This window comes from Ruditapes philippinarum, unplaced genomic scaffold (genome assembly GCF_026571515.1).
Source record: "Ruditapes philippinarum isolate M1 unplaced genomic scaffold, ASM2657151v2 ctg4696_1_1_1_1, whole genome shotgun sequence".
In the NCBI taxonomy this organism is placed as follows: domain Eukaryota; kingdom Metazoa; phylum Mollusca; class Bivalvia; order Venerida; family Veneridae; genus Ruditapes; species Ruditapes philippinarum.
In genome coordinates, this window is record NW_026858339.1 from 1 (window position 1) to 19,542 (window position 19,542).

At 34.4% G+C, this 19,542-nt stretch overlaps 2 protein-coding genes across 4 annotated transcripts; both read left to right on the top strand.

The window, feature by feature from the left end:
- Nucleotides 1–654: 654 nt before the first annotated feature.
- On the top strand, nucleotides 655–8,901 carry LOC132752875 (uncharacterized). Its single transcript, XM_060743261.1, has 5 exons — nucleotides 655–1,030; nucleotides 2,858–4,063; nucleotides 4,827–4,895; nucleotides 7,440–7,638; nucleotides 8,424–8,901. Exons 1-5 carry the CDS (start codon nucleotides 745–747, stop codon nucleotides 8,794–8,796), a joined length of 2,133 nt encoding a protein of 710 aa, XP_060599244.1. The 5' UTR covers nucleotides 655–744; the 3' UTR covers nucleotides 8,797–8,901.
- Nucleotides 8,902–10,173: 1,272 nt separating this feature from the next.
- On the top strand, nucleotides 10,174–18,736 carry LOC132752876 (uncharacterized). Of its 3 annotated transcripts, XM_060743262.1 has the most exons (7): nucleotides 10,174–10,557; nucleotides 12,368–13,573; nucleotides 14,333–14,401; nucleotides 14,788–14,940; nucleotides 15,433–15,501; nucleotides 17,199–17,397; nucleotides 18,196–18,736. In XM_060743262.1, exons 1-7 carry the CDS (start codon nucleotides 10,272–10,274, stop codon nucleotides 18,566–18,568), a joined length of 2,355 nt encoding a protein of 784 aa, XP_060599245.1. In that variant the 5' UTR covers nucleotides 10,174–10,271; the 3' UTR covers nucleotides 18,569–18,736. The 3 variants fall into 3 exon arrangements, with proteins under 3 accessions (XP_060599245.1, XP_060599246.1, XP_060599247.1); XM_060743263.1 differs by lacking the exon at nucleotides 14,788–14,940; XM_060743264.1 differs by lacking the exons at nucleotides 14,788–14,940; nucleotides 15,433–15,501.
- The last annotated feature ends 806 nt before the right edge of the window (nucleotides 18,737–19,542 follow it).

Genomic DNA, 19,542 nt, shown 5'->3' on the forward strand with positions numbered 1-19,542 from the left:
GAAAAAATCCTGAAAAATGTCGAGGGTGACTTTTTTCTAGTTTACAAAAAAGTTTTATTTATTTTTTATTCAAGGTCGTTTTGTTAATTCATACCAGGCAAAAGTTCATTTCCATTTTTAATGGGACAGACTATAGTGTAATATCGTTTTTATTAAATGGCTTTATTACACTCCTGCGCCGCGGTTTATATGATAATTATTGTTACTACATTGTATTTAAAACATATTCAGCCTGGAGTCCAGACAGTGTGCTCCAACCAAATGTGATTTAGAAATCTAAGTTGAAATGACACGTGTATATCTAGAAAATCTCTAGATATATGTTTTTCTAACCCATCTGGATGATCTTTCTTGAACCACAGAGCTATATTTAATCTGTAATAAAAGTATCTGATTGAACCATTTCTTTAAATTGTGTATGTTTGTCTGCGCCAGCGTGTGTGATGACCAGTTGGTGAAAGACTATGCGCCTATTCAAGTTTGGTTCGAATAAAAGGCTTTTAAAAGTTTTTTTTCTGAAGAAGATTAAACGTCGAAAGCTAAAGAAAAACGTTTGTTTTCATTGAACTTATTATAGAATAAAAGTCTTTGACATTTTCATGAGGGATAACAACGCTATGTAACGCGAGATTTCTTTGGCGCTTTCTATAAATGACGTCGTTGCTATGTGACGTCCTTTGTCGGAAGTTGCGGTACAGGAGGTGATCGCAACATTTTCTTTATTCCGGCATAAATTTCTTTAAAATGTCGACAAATCGTAATATTTCTACACTTCCGCTGGACGCACTTCGCTCAGTTACTCTTCAACAGGAAATGGCATCAGAGAATAAGGACCAGAGACCTCCTAGTAGGAACAATGATCGGTCTTTCTCTCACATTATTAGCGACAAAAATCTTCAGCTACGCGTAGAGAATAGAAAGCTGCGCCGTTGTATGGCTCTGTTCATGGAGAACTCAAGCTTAAAGACAGCTAATGTTCTGGCATCTGTGTTGTCGATGTCTGACAATAGATTAAGGCAATTTATGACAGGTAGATTTTGCTCTATTTATCAATTTTCAATTCGAAGTTCATTTAAGAAATGTGGCGTGGCAAGGGTAAAATTACCAAACGTTTATTATGTTTTTTTTTCTCTCCAGTATATGTGACAATTTAACCAATCAATTACACCGGACATTTAATAGTATCCATAATAAAATTAGATTATTACATTATGCATGCTTAACATACCCTCAGACTGGTAGTAACATAGTTAGGTGGTTATGATCATCTTTATATGAGAAATTAAGGGCAATGAAAAAAACAACAGTTGCCCTTTAGAAGTGTTTGATGTTATAAACAAAGAAAGTAACGTGAAAATAAAGCTAATAAGTAATACGTTATTATTGAAACATATATCAGCTTAGTTCTGCATTTGACATGCATTTAGCAAATGTAAAAAAAAATATATTCAATCCTGTTAGAAAATGTCCACCAACATTAAATTTCGACTAATTAATGAAATGAGGTTGGGGTAAGGGGATAGGGGGAGCAGATTTCCATGTCCACTGGGGGCAAATGTCCAGTGATACAGTCTTAGACTGGGGCAACTGGATATTATCAGAATTGAATTTTAAGGATAATTATATTATTAATATACAGTAAACTCTCAAATACCGATCCCTGAAAACGCGGACGATTTTAAAAATCCTGTATTTTTTCCTTTTAAGTTCATTGAAAAAATATCCTGTATATACCGAAACCTCTGAATTCCGAAAACCGGACGATTTTCTATGGCTACTAATGCTAAACGTGTAGTAGTGGGAAATTAGCCAACCCGTCTGTCCTCGAATACAGCATTCTATTTTGCAATGCGGAGGCATTTAGCGGATATATTAACAATTTTACAATTTTTCCTTAACCCTTTCGCTGCCAGAGGGTTATTTAATTAATTGATCACCTATTTGCCAGAAGGTTTTCTAAGAAATTAATATATTATTAATTAATATAATTATTATTATTTGTTATTACTATTATAATAATTATATATGTTTCCAAATCTGCTAGTATGTAATAATTATTGTCGATTGTATAATTATATTTACACATATTTATTATTATTATTATTATTATTATTATAGAAACGGCAAAAGCCATTCATATGGCAAATACGCCGAAAATAATAGGGACGGCATATGCCGTCCCTATGGCAGTGAAAGGGTTGATATCAGTCCGGTCACATTTTAAATCATACTATAATTGTAATATAAAAGTTCATTTCAAAATTTAAATAATGATTTTTGTAATTACTGTTACGTAATTGATTTTACAATTATAATACTTAGTTACCTTTCTTAAAGCAGCATATGCCTCCAGATGAGCCAAACTATTTCAATAAAATCTAACAAAGATTTTGGGAAAAGTAAAAAGATTCAATCAATAATTAACATGTTGTGTGCGATTAATGACTGATTTTCCAATATTTATAACTTTATTTCTACTGCGTTACTTACGCATTTAAGACTATTTTTGCATATTTTACTTCATTTTGGTAACTTACATGGGTTGTAAGTGCCATTTATGATGTGTAAATTGCTTCCTTTTGGTTACTTTACAATATTATACTTTTAAATACATTTTTAAATTTTTCACGAAAATACGCATTAATCCTGGAGGATAGCCGCTTTAAAGTTAAATGTAATCAATTCTGACTAATCAGTCATCCAGGTGTATTCGAAATATGATAAGAAATAAAGGTAAACCACATTCAAACTAAGATGTTTTGATTTAACTACGCAAACGTCCGAGCTGGACTTAATAAAATAAATCGTTATTAATTGGAAATATCGAATCTAAAGAAAAATATGTCTATTTTTGCAGAAAAGATATTAGATCCACGTATAAATCTAGAAGCAATAGACTTTAAGGCACAATCCGATGCTCCCCAGCTGTTACAACAGCCAAATGATGCGTCTACCAGCTATGGAATGTCGTTTCAAAACATAGATCTAAATGATCTACAAAGTCATAGCTACAGAAGTTATGATGACAGTTATATGAAGTCTACTCGTAGAAGTCATTCTCCAGTGTCGCCGTCAAGGTCAATTCGCCCGCCAATGAGATTCGGTGTTGGGAAAAGCCCATATAGCAAGTCACCAGATAGGTCTCCGACCGGACATTCATTCTCTACAAAGTTCAATAATTCTACTATAGAACAAGGGCAAGGTCAACAGTCTTTGCAGTCAAGATCAAAATCTATTGAAAGCAAAAGCGGCAAGTATTCAAGGGATTCTAACAGTCTTCTAGGCGAGGTAACGTATGATAAAAGTATTAACAAACGTGCAAGCAGTGCTCCACCGATAAAGAGGCTTGTTTTTGACAATGGACAATTCAAAGTAAATGAAAACAGTGCTTTCTCACAAGTCAAAAGCAGACAGCCATGCAGAGACTGTTCTTTACGTATTTGCAGCCTTAACCACGCAAGGCCCGAAAAAGACAGCACTGCCATCAACTCCTCTTCAAACAACGAATCGCTGCCCGTGTTTATAGATGCAAAACCTCAGCTCAGGAGTGTAAAATATAACCGATCACCGGTCAGCGATTATCAAACAGCCCAGCACTTATTGTATGATGCTCAAGATGGTCTGTACAATGAAAACCAGTCCAATCAGCCGCAAATTCCTACAGACAGGAAGATAAAACGTCATTTGGCAAAGTCCGTAAACTTGACTCGTACACCTCAGGAGTTATCGGACAACACTCTTCAAACAGAAAATGTCAAAGGTAATCCGGATACATCGGCCATGGCCCAAGAAGACCATAATCGAAGCACACAGCCATCTTTTCGAGATGAAGACATGACATTGTCGGAACTTCATGGCAGGACTGATTTGGACAGAAAGTCTGTGCGTAGTGACCTAAACCATGTTGAAGACAGCTCTTCCAAAAGTAGCAAACCTACACAAGTACCGGTACATGTAAATAGTTCTGGCACCTGTGTAGACAGACCGGAAGATATAGGTACACCGCAGGCATCCTCTACACCTTTACCAGCAAATAAACCACACCATGATATCCAAAGCCAAGGTGAATTTATTTATTGCCTTACTTGATTCAGGGTCTTTTTAGAATTTGAAATACCCTACTTGATTTTAATTAATGTGTAGACAATATAAACGTACTAAAAGTTACCGTAGCTTCATGGTGAAAATATATGAAAAATATATTAGCATTCTGAATTTAGCACGCACAAGCAATCACAAAACATCTCATCCAAACTTAGAAATAATTTACAAGACATTTCAAAAGTTATTGATTACTGTTCACTATGTAGCATATACATGTGTGCTGTAGCTATCCTTAATTTTTTAAACTTGAAAAGATACCACTGTGTATTATGACGGTTAATGTCTGTTATAAAAACTAAAACTGACAGCTGTAAAATGTTGTCGTTTCTTTATCTGTAATAGTTTCCTTCGAAATCATTTATTCCATTACTTTTACTTGTTAATTGAGGATTGAGCCGTGGCCGAGTGGTTAAGGTCGTTGACTTCAAACCACTTGTCTGTCACCGCTGTAGCTTCAGTCACCTATTCTCTATGATTAAAATTATCTTATATGATGGACATAAGTCCCATAACTATGACTTACCTTTTTTACAAAGTTATGTCCCTTTTCTTTCTGCCAAGCTTTGAGAATAGTCGAGCTCATTATCTCATGGACAGCTCTTGTAACTTTTATAACTAAAGAAGTTCAGTAAGAGATATTATTTGCCTTTACTGTTATCCTTACATTTTAACAAGGTTTCTGAGAAATACAATGTATATTGGAAGTGTTTCTATTTTTCTAGCCAACATCCTTTCAAGCGATTCACTAGCTTACATCATGGGGATCAAAGGTCCAGGCGCTCTTGAAAAAGGTATACACTAATTGTTATTAATAGACGCTTTTTTGCCATTTAACATTTGGCGTTTCTTATGTACATTTGTATTCTTTGAAAAAACTGCGATTTTTTAAAATTGTTAATTAAACTACAATGCAGGATATCCAATATTTTTATTGCATATAGCCTCATATGTGTGAACTAGATTTTGATATATGAATCACTATCGCATTCATGTTTATAGATATGCATTTTGCTATTTCATTCAATTCTTATCTCCGCCTATTTTGAGTATATTCAGCAAACATATCATAATTTAAAATTAGTTCACCAAACAATAACCATGTATTTTTAATGCAGGGAATTTTGGTTATGAAATCTTTTAATGCATATTTGTTGCCAACACCATATATATTTAAATATCAAGCTAGTTAAACAAAAAACACCATGAACTATTATAGATAATATGCTTTACAATATTCAAATATAACAACATTTAGATTGTTAAATGAACATAACGACAATATATAACACGCTTTGAACAAATTATTTAATACATAAGTGGTCAAGCAAGGCCCTGTAAATAGACAAATACTAAATGTCACCTGGTCGGAATAGCCGGCTCGTGACATGTATGGCTGTAAGGGTGGTACATGTCACACCGGTCGGGTGGTGTTAATATACAACCCTTACACCCAAAGGGCGACTATGGTATAACCATAATGTCTATTTCAGAGCCTTGCTTGGCCGTTGGTGTTGTTTTTTCTTCCAAACTGACAGCGTCGAGAAAACTGGTTGCGTTTGTTGGAATCAGTTAAATTAACGCGTAAACTAGATTCATTTGCGTAAACTAATATGAATCGGGACTGTAATCTGTTGATTATAATATTAATGAAATTTCTGTTGCCTTTCATTTCGGGTGCTATTGATGTTCACATTGTAATACCTTGTGATATTAGTCCCTTACGGACTATCATTCCACTCAAGTTCTATTTTCTTGTCGTACGGTATTGGTCTTTTCAATAAATATCGTCAAGTTTGAATTTTTTCCACTGCCAGTGACTGTGTTTATCTTTAATAAAACTTTTTCACTGGGAAGTTATAACTTACGGCGGCACAAAGGTGACATGTGTGTGTTTTTATTTATCTCGTGCGCACGAACTACTATGTCGTGGCCACGAGTTACAAAGTCGCGGCCACGAGTTACAAAGTCGTTGCCACGAGATAGTTAAGTCATGAGAACGAGATACTATGTCGTGGCCACAATATAGTTAAGTCGTGGCCACGAGATAGTTGAGTCATGGGAACGAGATACTTTGTCGTAGCCACGAGATACTTTGTCGTGGCCACGAGTAACCAAGTAGTGGGAACGAGATAACTAAGTCGTGCGCACGAGATAATTAACCAATCAGATTACACTATGAATTTTTTAAACTTAGAAAAATTTCTGTTTAAAGTTTTACATGCAACATTAATCTTTGAAAATACTGTAGTGTTCACTTTAAACTTGATACATGTCTTTAGGATCATATTAGAAAGTCACCTTCTAAGGCCCATAAATCAGACATTAATTTTGACTAAGTTATAGCCCTTTGTGGGGACAATTCTATGATAGAATTGGTCAGTTTGTACGTACAACGGCCTGTTAACCTTGTTTATACGATAACTTGAGAAGGAATTAGTCCTGGTTTATTTTATTTGGTAGGGACATTGCCCATGTACAGTAGATAGCCTATTAGGATGTTTGAGGTCAAGGTAAACATGACACTTCATGTAAAATGTCTGATGAATGATTTAGAAGGAATAAGCCATGATCCGTATAACCTAGAAATATCTGTAGATGACACCTAATAATTTTGAGGCCATTGGATCAAAATCAGGGTCACAATGACGCTAAATGTGAAATCATTGACCAATCAATAACTTGTATAAATGACACTTTTACAGACAGGTGAAGTATGGGCAGCCTTGTACTATAGCACATGTCTAGTTAATTATGAAAATTCATATAAATAGTGTAATCTGATAGGTTATTTATCTCGTGCGCACCACTTAACTATCTCGTGGCCACGACTTAGTTACTCGTGGCCACGACATAGTATCTCGTTCCCACGACTTAACTATCTCGTGGCCAAGACTTAGTAACTCGTGGCCATGACATAGTAACTCGTTCCCACGACTTATTTATCTCGTGGCCACGACATAGTATCTCGTGGCCACGACATATATATCTCGTGGCCATGACTTAGTATCTCCACGTTCCTGAAATAGTAATGCACAGAGGGCATCTGAGGTCTTCTTCTACCAGTTATTTAAAGTTAATTAAGCGGGAAAGTCGCCATATTACCTCTTCAGTGTTGATGGAACAGTACATGTGTTTTAAAACCTACTCAGCATCCCCCCCCCCCCAAAAGAAAAAAAATTAATATTTGTTTCCCCTACCATTTTGGTATGAACATTCTAGAACTATTCCAAGAGTTTATATCACAGCTCAAATGTTAAGTACATCTTCAATGACAAGTTCCGTAGTTTGGCGTTTTTGTTGTTTATAATACAATGTATTTATTCGTTCTATTTCAGCCATATATGTGCTTCATCGTCCACTAGATGTCCTTATAGGTTACTATCCGCGTATTCCTAAAGGAATTTTCAGCAATCTGTCAATGTCCAAACCAAATATGCGTATTATAGGAGAAATAGCGTTTCAACTTGACCGACGAATTCTCGAATATGTCTTCTCAGTGACAGATGACAAGCAAAACAACAAAAGGCGATCACGGTATGTTTAAATAATCACGAAGATTGTAAAACTCAGATAGTTTATTAAAATATGGTACGTGCATTCCCCCAAAATGCAATCTGCTAAATAATCCAGTAACGCCCAACATGTAAAAAATAAGTAGCTCTGAACTTTTAGTCAGATTGCTTAAAGTGCTATATTTATTATTTATAAAAAGCTTCTTATCTTTTGTGTTCAGTTACAGTTTCTGGCCATTAGACACGTTCTTTAGAATTTTGTAAGAAAGACAAAGTAACTCTTTGTATGCGTTTTAGCAAACTAATTTTTTCACAAAGCTATATTTAAATCTGTAATATAAATATTAAGTCTCTGTTTTGTTGTTCTTGTTTTTTGTGTTATTTTGGGATACATTATTTCACATTCATCGCTATTTTCTTAACATGATAAAGCATCGAACATGCTCTAAACATTATATATATATATGTCAGTCAACTATTTTTGGCACCTAATTTACTTTTAATTCACTGCTCATAGTTGAGGACTTTTTTTACATTTTCGTTATTTACATACACATTCAATGTTCAGATAATCCTATCATTTGCTTGATTGGGTTTCACGTGACACCTACACAATATAGGTCATATTGCCAGCTTTACTGGTGGAGGAAGATGCACTTCCATGCACAGGCACAAACGGGCACCTGAGTAGAACCAACCACGTTCCTATCGATTGCAAAAGCTCAACAATAGACGAATAGTATATCAACCCTTTCCATTAAAGCATCAAATTTACAAATGTAATTAAAATCTTTAATTGTATTTCAGTTACTATGGCTACAGCGTTTCAAGTATCAGGATGCTGATAAGAAAAGAAGTTCAGCGTTCTGGCAATGACCCGGATCTTGATTCCTATCTGAGAGCCAGGCTAGACCACATTGTAAAGGCGTTACAACCACTAAAATTTGATGTGGAATATCACCCGGAGTTCACACAAAATATTGTCAACAAGTATGGGCTGTTAAACGGTACCCCAAAACCTGGTACTATAGAGGAAACTGCACTGAGTGAGCCAGCAGTAATGAGGCTTTTGGTTGGTCAACTTTTAAAGGATGATGTAGAACGTGATCATATGCTGATTATCCTCGACTGTCTACAATTTATGGCTCATCACGACAAAGGGCCATTTTTTATCTGGTGAAAATATCAATTATATCATTCATTCAATAATCTTACATAGTATACATATTTGACGTTACCTCTTTAACTTTGCTTTTGAAATACCCTAGACTATTTATTCTTTCATTCGTTAATAAGAAATGGCGAACATATCAATTTTATCATACATTCAATAAACTTGCACAGTATACATGGTATTTGACTTATCTCTAACCTTGCCAACAAAATAATACCCTAGCCTATTTATTCTATCATTCATTAATAAGAAATGACTTTCCAGATGAATTTCTGTCAATGTGGTAAAACAAGACTAACATTTATAATATATCTTGTACAGGTTTTGTCATAAAGACAATAGAAAAATCAATGTAATAACTAATTACTCTTCAGGAAACAGTGTATTACAGTAATATTTTAAACCTTTTATGTGTAAATATATGTTTAAAACAATAAGAACAGCAATTATCTTTGCATAATAAACATATTCTCATCTGACAATTTTCAGAATTTCTAATTTTCATTAACAGATAAATTAAAAGTACATACAAACATACATTTGATTTAATATGATAATTTCTGTTACAACATAGGTGTATTTATCAAGAATTTAACATTAAGATGCATACACAAAAAGCTACTACTCGACATTGAATATATTAAGATGTGCTTTAATTATCTATCTGTCAAACTAATTTCTTCAGTGAAGCAACCCCCCCCAAAAAAAAAAAGAAGAAAAAAAAAAAGAAATAGAAGAGAATTAAAACCTGCATAGAAAAACATCAATTTCTCAATTTTCCAATATGGAATCAGTTTAATAAAAACATAATTGAGCCGCATCATGACAAAACCAACATAATGGGTTTGCGACCAGCATGGATCCAGACCAGCCTGCGCATCCGCGCAGTCTGATCAGGATCCATGCTGTTCGCTATCAGTTTCTTTACTTGTTATAGGGTCTGTAAGCGAACAGCATTGATCCTGATCAGACTGCGCGGATGCGCAGGCTGGTCTGGATCCATGCTTCTGGTCTGGATCCATGCTGGTCACATACCCATTATGTTGGTTTTGTCATGACACGGCTCAATTATATTCTTCAATGACAAAAAACTATATTTAATCTGTAATAAAAGTATATGATTGAACCATTTGAACCATTTCTTTAAATTGTGTATGTTTGTCTGCGCCAGCGTGTGTGATGACCAGTTGGTGAAAGACTATGCGCCTATTCAAGTTTGGTTCGAATAAAAGGCTTTTAAAAGTTTTTTTTTCTGAAGAAGATTAAACGTCGAAAGCTAAAGAAAAACGTTTGTTTTCATTGAACTTATTATAGAATAAAAGACTTTGACATTTTCATGAGGGATAACAACGCTATGTAACGCGAGATTTCTTTGGCGCTTTCTATAAAAGACGTCGTTGCTATGTGACGTCCTTTGTCGGAAGTTGCGGTACAGGAGGTGATCGCGACATTTTCTTTATTCCGGCATAAATTTCTTTAAAATGTCGACAAATCGTAATATTTCTACACTTCCGCTGGACGCACTTCGCTCAGTAACTCTTCAACAGGAAATGGCATCAGAGAATAAGGACCAGAGACCTCCTAGTAGGAACAATGATCGGTCTTTCTCTCACATTATTAGCGACAAAAATCTTCAGCTACGCATAGAGAATCGAAAGCTGCGCCGTTGTATGGTTCTGTTCATGAAGAACTCAAGCTTAAAGACAGCTAATGTTCTGGCATCTGTGTTGTCGATGTCTGACGATAGATTAAGGCAATTTATGACAGGTAGATTTTGCTCTATTGATCAATTTTCAATTCGAAGTTCATTTAAGAAATGTGGCGTGGCAAAGGTAAAATTACCAAACGTTTATTATGTTTTTTTTTTCTCTCCAGTATATGTGACAATTTAACCAATCAATTACACCGGGCATTTAATAGTATCCTTAATAAAATTAGATTATTACATTATGCATGCTTAACATACCCTCAGACTGGTAGTAACATAGTTAGGTGATTATGATCATCTTTATATGAGAAATTAAGGGCAATGAAAAAAAAACAACAGTTGCCCTTTAGAAGTGTTTGATGTTATAAACAAAGAAAGTAACGTGAAAATAAAGCTAATAAGTAATACGTTATTATTGAAACATATATCAGCTTAGTTCTGCATTTGACATGCATTTAGCAAATGTAAAAAAAAATATATTCAATCCTGTTAGAAAATGTCCACCAACATTAAATTTCGACTAAATGAAATGAGGTTGGGGGAAGGGGATAGGGGGAGCAGATTTCCATGTCCACTGGGGGCAAATGTCCAGTGATACATTCTTAGACTGGGGCAACTGGATATTATCAGAATTGAATTTTAAGGATAATTATATTATTAACATACAGTAAAACTCTCAATACCGGATCCCCTGAAAACCGGACGATTTTAAAAATCCTGTATTTTTTCCTTTTAAGTTCATTGAAAAAATATCCTGTATATACCGAAACCTCTGAATTCCGAAAACCGGACGATTTTCTATGGCTACTAATGCTAAACGTGTAGTAGTGGGAAATTAGCCAACCCGTCTGTCCTCGAATATAGCATTCTATTTTGCAATGCGGAGGCATTTAGCGGATATATTAACAATTTTACAATTTTTCCTTAACCCTTTCGCTGCCAGAGGGTTATTTAATTAATTGATCACCTATTTGCCAGAAGGTTTTCTAAGAAATTAATATATTATTAATTAATATAATTATTATTATTTGTTATTACTATTATAATAATTATATATGTTTCCAAATCTGCTAGTATATAATAATTATTGTCGATTGTATAATTATATATACATATTTATTATTATTATTATAGAAACGGCAAAAGCCATTCATATAGCAAATACGCCGAAAATAATAGGGACGGCATATGCCGTCCCTATGGCAGTGAAAGGGTTGATATCAGTCCGGTCACATTTTAAATCATACTATAATTGTAATATAAAAGTTCATTTCAATAATGATTTTTGTAATTACTGTTACATTATTGATTTTACAATTATAATACATAGTTACCTTTCTTAAAGCAGCATATGCCTCCAGGTGTGCCAAAATATTTCAATAAAATCTAACAAAGATTTTGGGAAAAGTAAAAAGATTCAATCAATAATTAACATGTTGTGTGCGATTAATGACTGATTTTCCAATATTTATAACTTTATTTCTACTGCGTTACTTACGCATTTAAGACTATTTTTGCATATTTTACTTCATTTCAAATGGTAACTTACATGGGTTGTAAGTGCCATTTATGATGTGTAAATTGCTTCCTTTTGGTTACTTTACAATATTATACTTTTAAATACATTTTTAAATTTTTCACGAAAATACGCATTAATCCTGGAGGATAGCCGCTTTAAAGTTAAATGTAATCAATTCTGACTAATCAGTCATCCAGGTGTATTCGAAATATGATAAGAAATAAAGGTAAACCACATTCAAACTAAGATGTTTTGATTTAACTACGCAAACGTCCGAGCTGGACTTAATAAAATAAATCGTTATTAATTGGAAATATCGAATCTAAAGAAAAATATGTCTATTTTTGCAGAAAAGATATTAGATCCACGTATAAATCTAGAAGCGATAGACTTTAAGGCACAATCCGATGCTCCCCAGCTGTTACAACAGCCAAATGATGCGTCTACCAGCTATGGAATGTCGTTTCAAAACATAGATCTAAATGATCTACAAAGTCATAGCTACAGAAGTTATGATAACAGTTATATGAAGTCTCCTGGTAGAAGTCATTCTCCAGTGTCGCCGTCAAGGTCAATTCGCCCGCCAATGAGATTCGGTGTTGGGAAAAGCCTATATAGCAAGTCACCAGATAGGTCTCCGACCGGACATTCGTTCTCTACAAAGTTCAATGATTCTAATTTACAACAAGGGCAAGGTCAACAGTCTTTGCAGTCAAGATCAAAATCTATTGAAAGCAAAAGCGGCAAGTATTCAAGGGATTCTAACAGTCTTCTAGGCGAGGTAACGTATGATAAAAGTATTAACAAACGTGCAAGCAGTGCTCCACCGATAAAGAGGCTTGTTTTTGACAATGGACAATTCAAAGTAAATGAAAACAGTGCTTTTTCACAAGTCAAAAGCAGACAGCCATGCAGAGACTGTTCTTTACGTTTTTGCAGCCTTCACCACGCAAGGCCCGAAAAAGACAGCACTACCATCAACTCCTCTTCAAACAACGAATCGCTGCCCGTGTTTATAGATGCAAAACCTCAGCTCAGGAGTGTAAAATATAACCGATCACCGGTCAGCGATTATCAAACAGCCCAGCACTTATTGTATGATGCTCAAGATGGTCTGTACAATGAAAACCAGTCCAATCAGCCGCAAATTCCTACAGACAGGAAGATAAGACGTCATTTGGCAAAGTCCGTAAACTTGACTCGTACACCTCAGGAGTTATCGGACAACACTCTTCAAACAGAAAATGTCAAAGGTAATCCAGATACATCGGCCATGGCCCAAGAAGACCATAATCGAAGCACACGGCCATCTTTTCGAGATGAAGACATGACATTGTCGGAACTTCATGGCAGGACTGATTTGGACAGAAAGTCTGTGCGTAGTGACCTAAACCATGTTGAAGACAGCTCTTCCAAAAGTAGCAAACCTACACAAGTACCGGTACATGTAAACAGTTCTGGCACCTGTGTAGACAGACCGGAAGATATAGGTACACCGCAGGCATCCTCTACACCTTTACCAGCAAATAAACCACACCATGATATCCAAAGCCAAGGTGAATTTATTTATTGCCTTACTTGATTCAGGGTCTTTTTAGAATTTGAAATACCCTACTTGATTTTAATTAATGTGTAGACAATATAAACGTACTATAAGTTACCGTAGCTTCATGGTGAAAATATATGAAAACTATATTAGCATTCTGAATATAGCACGCACAAGCAATCACAAAACATCTCATCCAAACTTAGAAATAATTTACAAGACATTTCAAAAGTTATTGATTACTGTTCACTATGTAGCATATACATGTGTGCTGTAGTTGGCTATCCTTAAATTTTAAAACTTCAAAAGATACCACTGGGTATTATGTCGGTTAATGTCTGTTATAAAAACTAAAACTGACAGCTGTAAAATGTTGTCGTTTCTTGATCTGTAATAGTTTCCTTCGAGATCATTGATTCCATTACAATGTACTTTTACTTGTTGAGGATTGAGCCGTGACCGAATGGTTAAGGTCGTTGACTTCAAACCACTTGTCTGTCACCGCTGTAGTTTCAGTCACTTTTTCTCTGTGATTATGATTATCTTACATGATGGACATAATATTAAGTCCCATAACTATGAGTTACTTTTTTACAAAGTTATGTCCCTTTTCTTGCTGCCAAACTTTCGAGCGCACTATCTCATGGAGAGCTCCTGTAACTATTATAACTAAAGAAGTTCAATAAGAGATATTACTTGCCTTTACTGTTATCCTTACATTTTAACAAGGTTTCTGAGAAATATATTGGAAGTGTTTCTATTTTTCTAGCAAACATCCTTTCAAGCGATTCACTAGCTTACATCATGGGGATCAAAGGTCCAGGCGCTCTTGAAAAAGGTATACACTAATTGTTATAAATTAACGCTTTTTGCCATTTAACATTTGGCTTTTTTAAGTATTCTTCGAAAACATCGTGCGCTTTTTTTAATTGTTAATTAAACTATAGTGTAGGACGCCCAAAAAATTCTTTATAGCATACAAACTAGATTTTGATATGTTTATAGATATGCCACTATAGCATAATACATGTACAACAAATCATCCGATGCCTTTTAAGTAAGTACAAATGAAGCTTTGCCCCCCCCCCCTGCCCCCTCCCCCAGAAAATATTTGATGTTACCTTCACGTCAATATTTGGGTTTTTAATTTTAAAAACCAATATGGACAATTGACCACATTTACTTCAGTCAGTAATTATACACACGGATCTTAATTATTATTAGACAGCTCTTCCAAAAGTAGCAAACCTACACAAGTACCGGTACATGTAAATAGTTCTGGCACCTGTGTAGACAGACCGGAAGATATAGGTACACCGCAGGCATCCTCTACACCTTTACCAGCAAATAAACCACACCATGATATCCAAAGCCAAGGTGAATTTATTTATTGCCTTACTTGATTCAGGGTCTTTCAAGTAGAATTTGAAATACCCTACTTGATTTTAATTAATGTGTAGACAATATAAACGTACTATAAGTTACCGTAGCTACATGGTGAAAATATATGAAAAATATATATGCATTCTGAATATAGCACGCACAAGCAATCACAAAACATCTCATCCAAACTTTACAAATTACAATAATTTACAAGACATTTCAAAAGTTATTGATTACTGTTTACTATGTAGCATATACATGTGTGCTGTAGTTGGCTATTACTAAATTTTTAAACTTCAAAAGATACCACTGAAAGTTTCTGCCAAACTTTGAGAATAGTCGAGCGCACTATCTCATGGACAGCTCTTGTAACTATTTAACTAAAGAAGCTCAGTAAGAGATACATGTATTACTTGCCTTTTCTGTTATCCTTACAATTGAAAAAGGTATCTGAGAAATATATTGGAAATGTTTCTATTTTTCTAGCAAACATCCTTTCAAGCGACTCACTAGCTTACATCATGGGGATCAAAGGTCCAGGCGCTCTTGAAAAAGGTATACACTAATTGTTATTAATAGACGCTTTTTTGCCATTTAACATTTGTCTTTTTTAAGTATTCTTCGAAAATCGTGCGCTTTTTTTTTATTGTTCATTAAACTATAGTGTAGGACGCCCAAAAAATTCTTTATAGCATATAAACTAGATTTTGATATGTTTATAGATATGCCACTATAGCATAATACATGTACAACAAATCATCCGATGGCTTATAAGTATAAGTACAAATGAAGCTTTGCCCCCCCCCCCCCCCCCGAAATATTTGATGTTACCTTCACGTAAATATTTGGGTTTTTAATTTTAAAAACCAATATGGAAAATTAACCACATTTACTTCAGTCAGTAATTATACACACGGATCTTAATTGTAATATACATGTAAATCCGTGGTATATACTGTAGATATTTCACCATATACACTATAATATCTATACTATCTATTTTTTTTAAGTATCTATTTGTTCAATTTTATGTCGGCCTATTTTGTGCAGTTAACATTATATAAAATTAGTTCACCAATAATCATGTATTTTTAATGCAAGTAAATTTGGTTACGAAATCTTTTAACGCATATTTGTTGCCAACATAATAATATATATTTAAATATTAAGCTAGTTAAACAAAAAATACCATGAGCTAATATAGTTAACATACTTTACAATATTCAAATTTAAGAACATTTAGATTGTTAAATGAACATAAGGACAATATATAACACGCTTTGACAAATAGAGTAAGTACAGTATCGGTCAAGCAAGGCTCTGTGAATAGACAAATACTAAATATTACCCGATCGGAATTGCCGGCTCGTGACATGTATAACTGTAAGGGTGATACATGTCACAACGATCGGGTAGTGTTAAATGTATAACCCTTACACCCAAAGGGCGACTATGGTATAACCATAATGTCTATGTTTCAGAGCCTTCTTGACCGATGGTGTTGTTGTTTTTTTCTCCCGCAAATTGACAGCGTCGAGAAAACTGCATCAGTTATTATGTGTAAACTAAAATGAATCATGACTGTAATACCATTTTATAAGTATTTGAACTTTTTTGTACCTGTTGACATGAAATTTCCGTTCTATTTTACCGTTTGCCTTTCACTTTGGATGCTACTAATGTTCACTTTATTATAATCTACTATCACTGATATAACATTGTTTGATGCTATTGATGTTCACTTTATTATAATCTACTATAACTGATATAATATAACTTTTTAGCTGCTTTACTTTTTGTTAATCCATTTACATAATGTTTGTCGAAAAATAGCTCATGAGCTAGTGTTTTCTTTTTAAATGTATCCGGGACTTTGATTTCGAAAAAAAATGTCAGGAATTAAGTCCGGCTAGCTTACGTGCCTGAAATAGTAATGCACAGAGGGCATCTGAGGTCTTCCTAAAGTTAATTAAACGGGAAAGTCGCCATATGACCTCTACGTACTCTACGTAGTGTTGATGGGACATTACTTGCGTTTTAAAACCTACTCCACATAGAGACCCCCCCCCCACTTCCACCCCCAAGAAAAAATGTTAATATTTTTTTCGTATGAACAAATTAAGAACTACTAGTATTCCACGAGTTTATATCACAGCTCACATGTTAAGTACATCTTGAATGACAAGTTCCGTAGAATGGCGTTTTTGGTTTTTGTTGTTTATAATACAATGTATATATTCGTTCTATTTCAGCCATATATGTGCTTCATCGTCCACTAGATGTCCTTATAGGTTACTATCCGCGTATTCCTAAAGGAATTTTCAGCAATATGTCAATGTCCAAACCAAATATGCGTATTATAGGAGAAATAGCGTTTCAACTTGACCGACGAATTCTCGAATATGTCTTCTCAGTGACAGATGACAAGCAAAACAACAAAAGGCGATCACGGTATGTTTAAATAATCACGAAGATTGTAAAACTCAGATAGTTTATTAAAATATGGTACGTGCATTCCCCCAAAATGCAATCTGCTGAATACTTCAGTAACGCCCAACATGTAAAAAATAAGTAGCTCTGAACTTTTAGTCAGATTGCTTAAAGTGCTATATTTATTATTTATAAAAAGCTTCTTATCTTTTGTGTCCAGTTACAGTTTCTGGCCATTAGACACGTTCTTTAGAATTTTGTAAGAAAGACAAAGTAACTCTTTGTATGCGTTTTAGCAAACTAATTTTTTCACAGAGCTATATTTAAATCTGTAATATAATTATTAAGTCTCTGTTTTGTTGTTCTTGTTTTTTTTTTGTGTTATTTTGGGATACATTATTTCACATTCATCGCTATTTTCTTAACATGATAAAGCATCGAACTTGCTCTAAACATTATATATATATATATTTCAGTCAACTATTTTTGGCACCTAATTTACTTTTAATTCACTGCTCATAGTTTTGGACTTTTTTTAACATTTTCGTTATTTACATACACATTCAATGTTCAGATAATCCTATCATTTGCTTGATTGGGTTTCACGTGACACCTACACAATATAGGTCATATTGCCAGCTTTACTGGTGGAGGAAGATGCACTTCCATGCATTATTTCAGGCACGAACGGGCACCTTAGTAGAACCATCGACCTTCCTATCGTTTGCAAAAGCTCAGCAATAGAGGACAAGTATCTCAAACCTTTCCATTAAGACATCAAATTTACAAATGTAATTAAAATCTTTAATTGTATTTCAGTTACTATGGCTACAGCGTTTCAAGTATCAGGATGCTGATAAGAAAAGAAGTTCAGCGTTCTGGCAATGACCCGGATCTTGATTCCTATCTGAGAGCCAGGCTAGACCACATTGTAAAGGCGTTACAACCACTAAAATTTGATGTGGAATATCACCCGGAGTTCACACAAGATATTGTCAACAAGTATGGGCTGTTAAACGGTACCCCAAAACCTGGTTCTATAGAGGAAACTGCACTGAGTGAGCCAGCAGTAATGAGGCTTTTGGTTGGTCAACTTTTAAAGGATGATGTAGAACGTGATCATATGCTGATTATCCTCGACTGTCTACAATTTATGGCTCATCACGACAAAGGGCCATTTTTTATCTGGTGAAAATATCAATTATATCATTCATTCAATAATCTTACATAGTATACATATTTGACGTTACCTCTTTAACTTTGCTTTTGAAATACCCTAGACTATTTATTCTTTCATTCGTTAATAAGAAATGGCGAACATATCAATTTTATCATACATTCAATAAACTTGCACAGTATACATGGTATTTGACTTATCTCTAACCTTGCCAACAAAATAATACCCTAGCCTATTTATTCTATCATACATTAATAAGAAATGACTTTCCAGATGAATTTCTGTCAATGTGGTAAAACAAGACTAACATTTATAATATATCTTGTACAGGTTATGTCATAAAGACAATAGAAAAATCAATGTAATAACTAATTACTCTTCAGGAAACAGTGAATTACAGTAATATTTTAAACCTTTTATGTGTAAATATATGTTTAAAACAATAACAACAGCAATTATCTTTGCATAATAAATATATTCTCATCTGACAATTTTCAGAATTTCTAATTTTCAATAACAGATAAATTAAAAGTACATACATTTGATTTAATATGATAATTTCTGTTACAACATAGGTGTATTTATCAAGAATTTAACATTAAGATGCATACACAAAAAGCTACTACTCGACATTGAATATATTAAGATGTGCTTTAATTATCTATCTGTCAAACTAATTTCTTCAGTCAAGCAACCCCCCCCCCCAAAAAAGAAGAAAAAAAAAGAAATAGAAGAGAATTAAAACCTGCATAGAAAAAAAATCAATTTCTCAATTTTCCAATATGGAATCAGTTTAATAAAAACATAATTGAGTCGCATCATGACAAAACCAACATAATGGGTTTGCGACCAGCATGGATCCAGACCAGCCTGCGCATCCGCGCAGTCTGATCAGGATCCATGCTGTTCGCTATCAGTTTCTTTACTTGTTATAGGGTCTGTAGGCGAACAGCATGGATCCTGATCAGACTGCGCGGATGCGCAGGCTG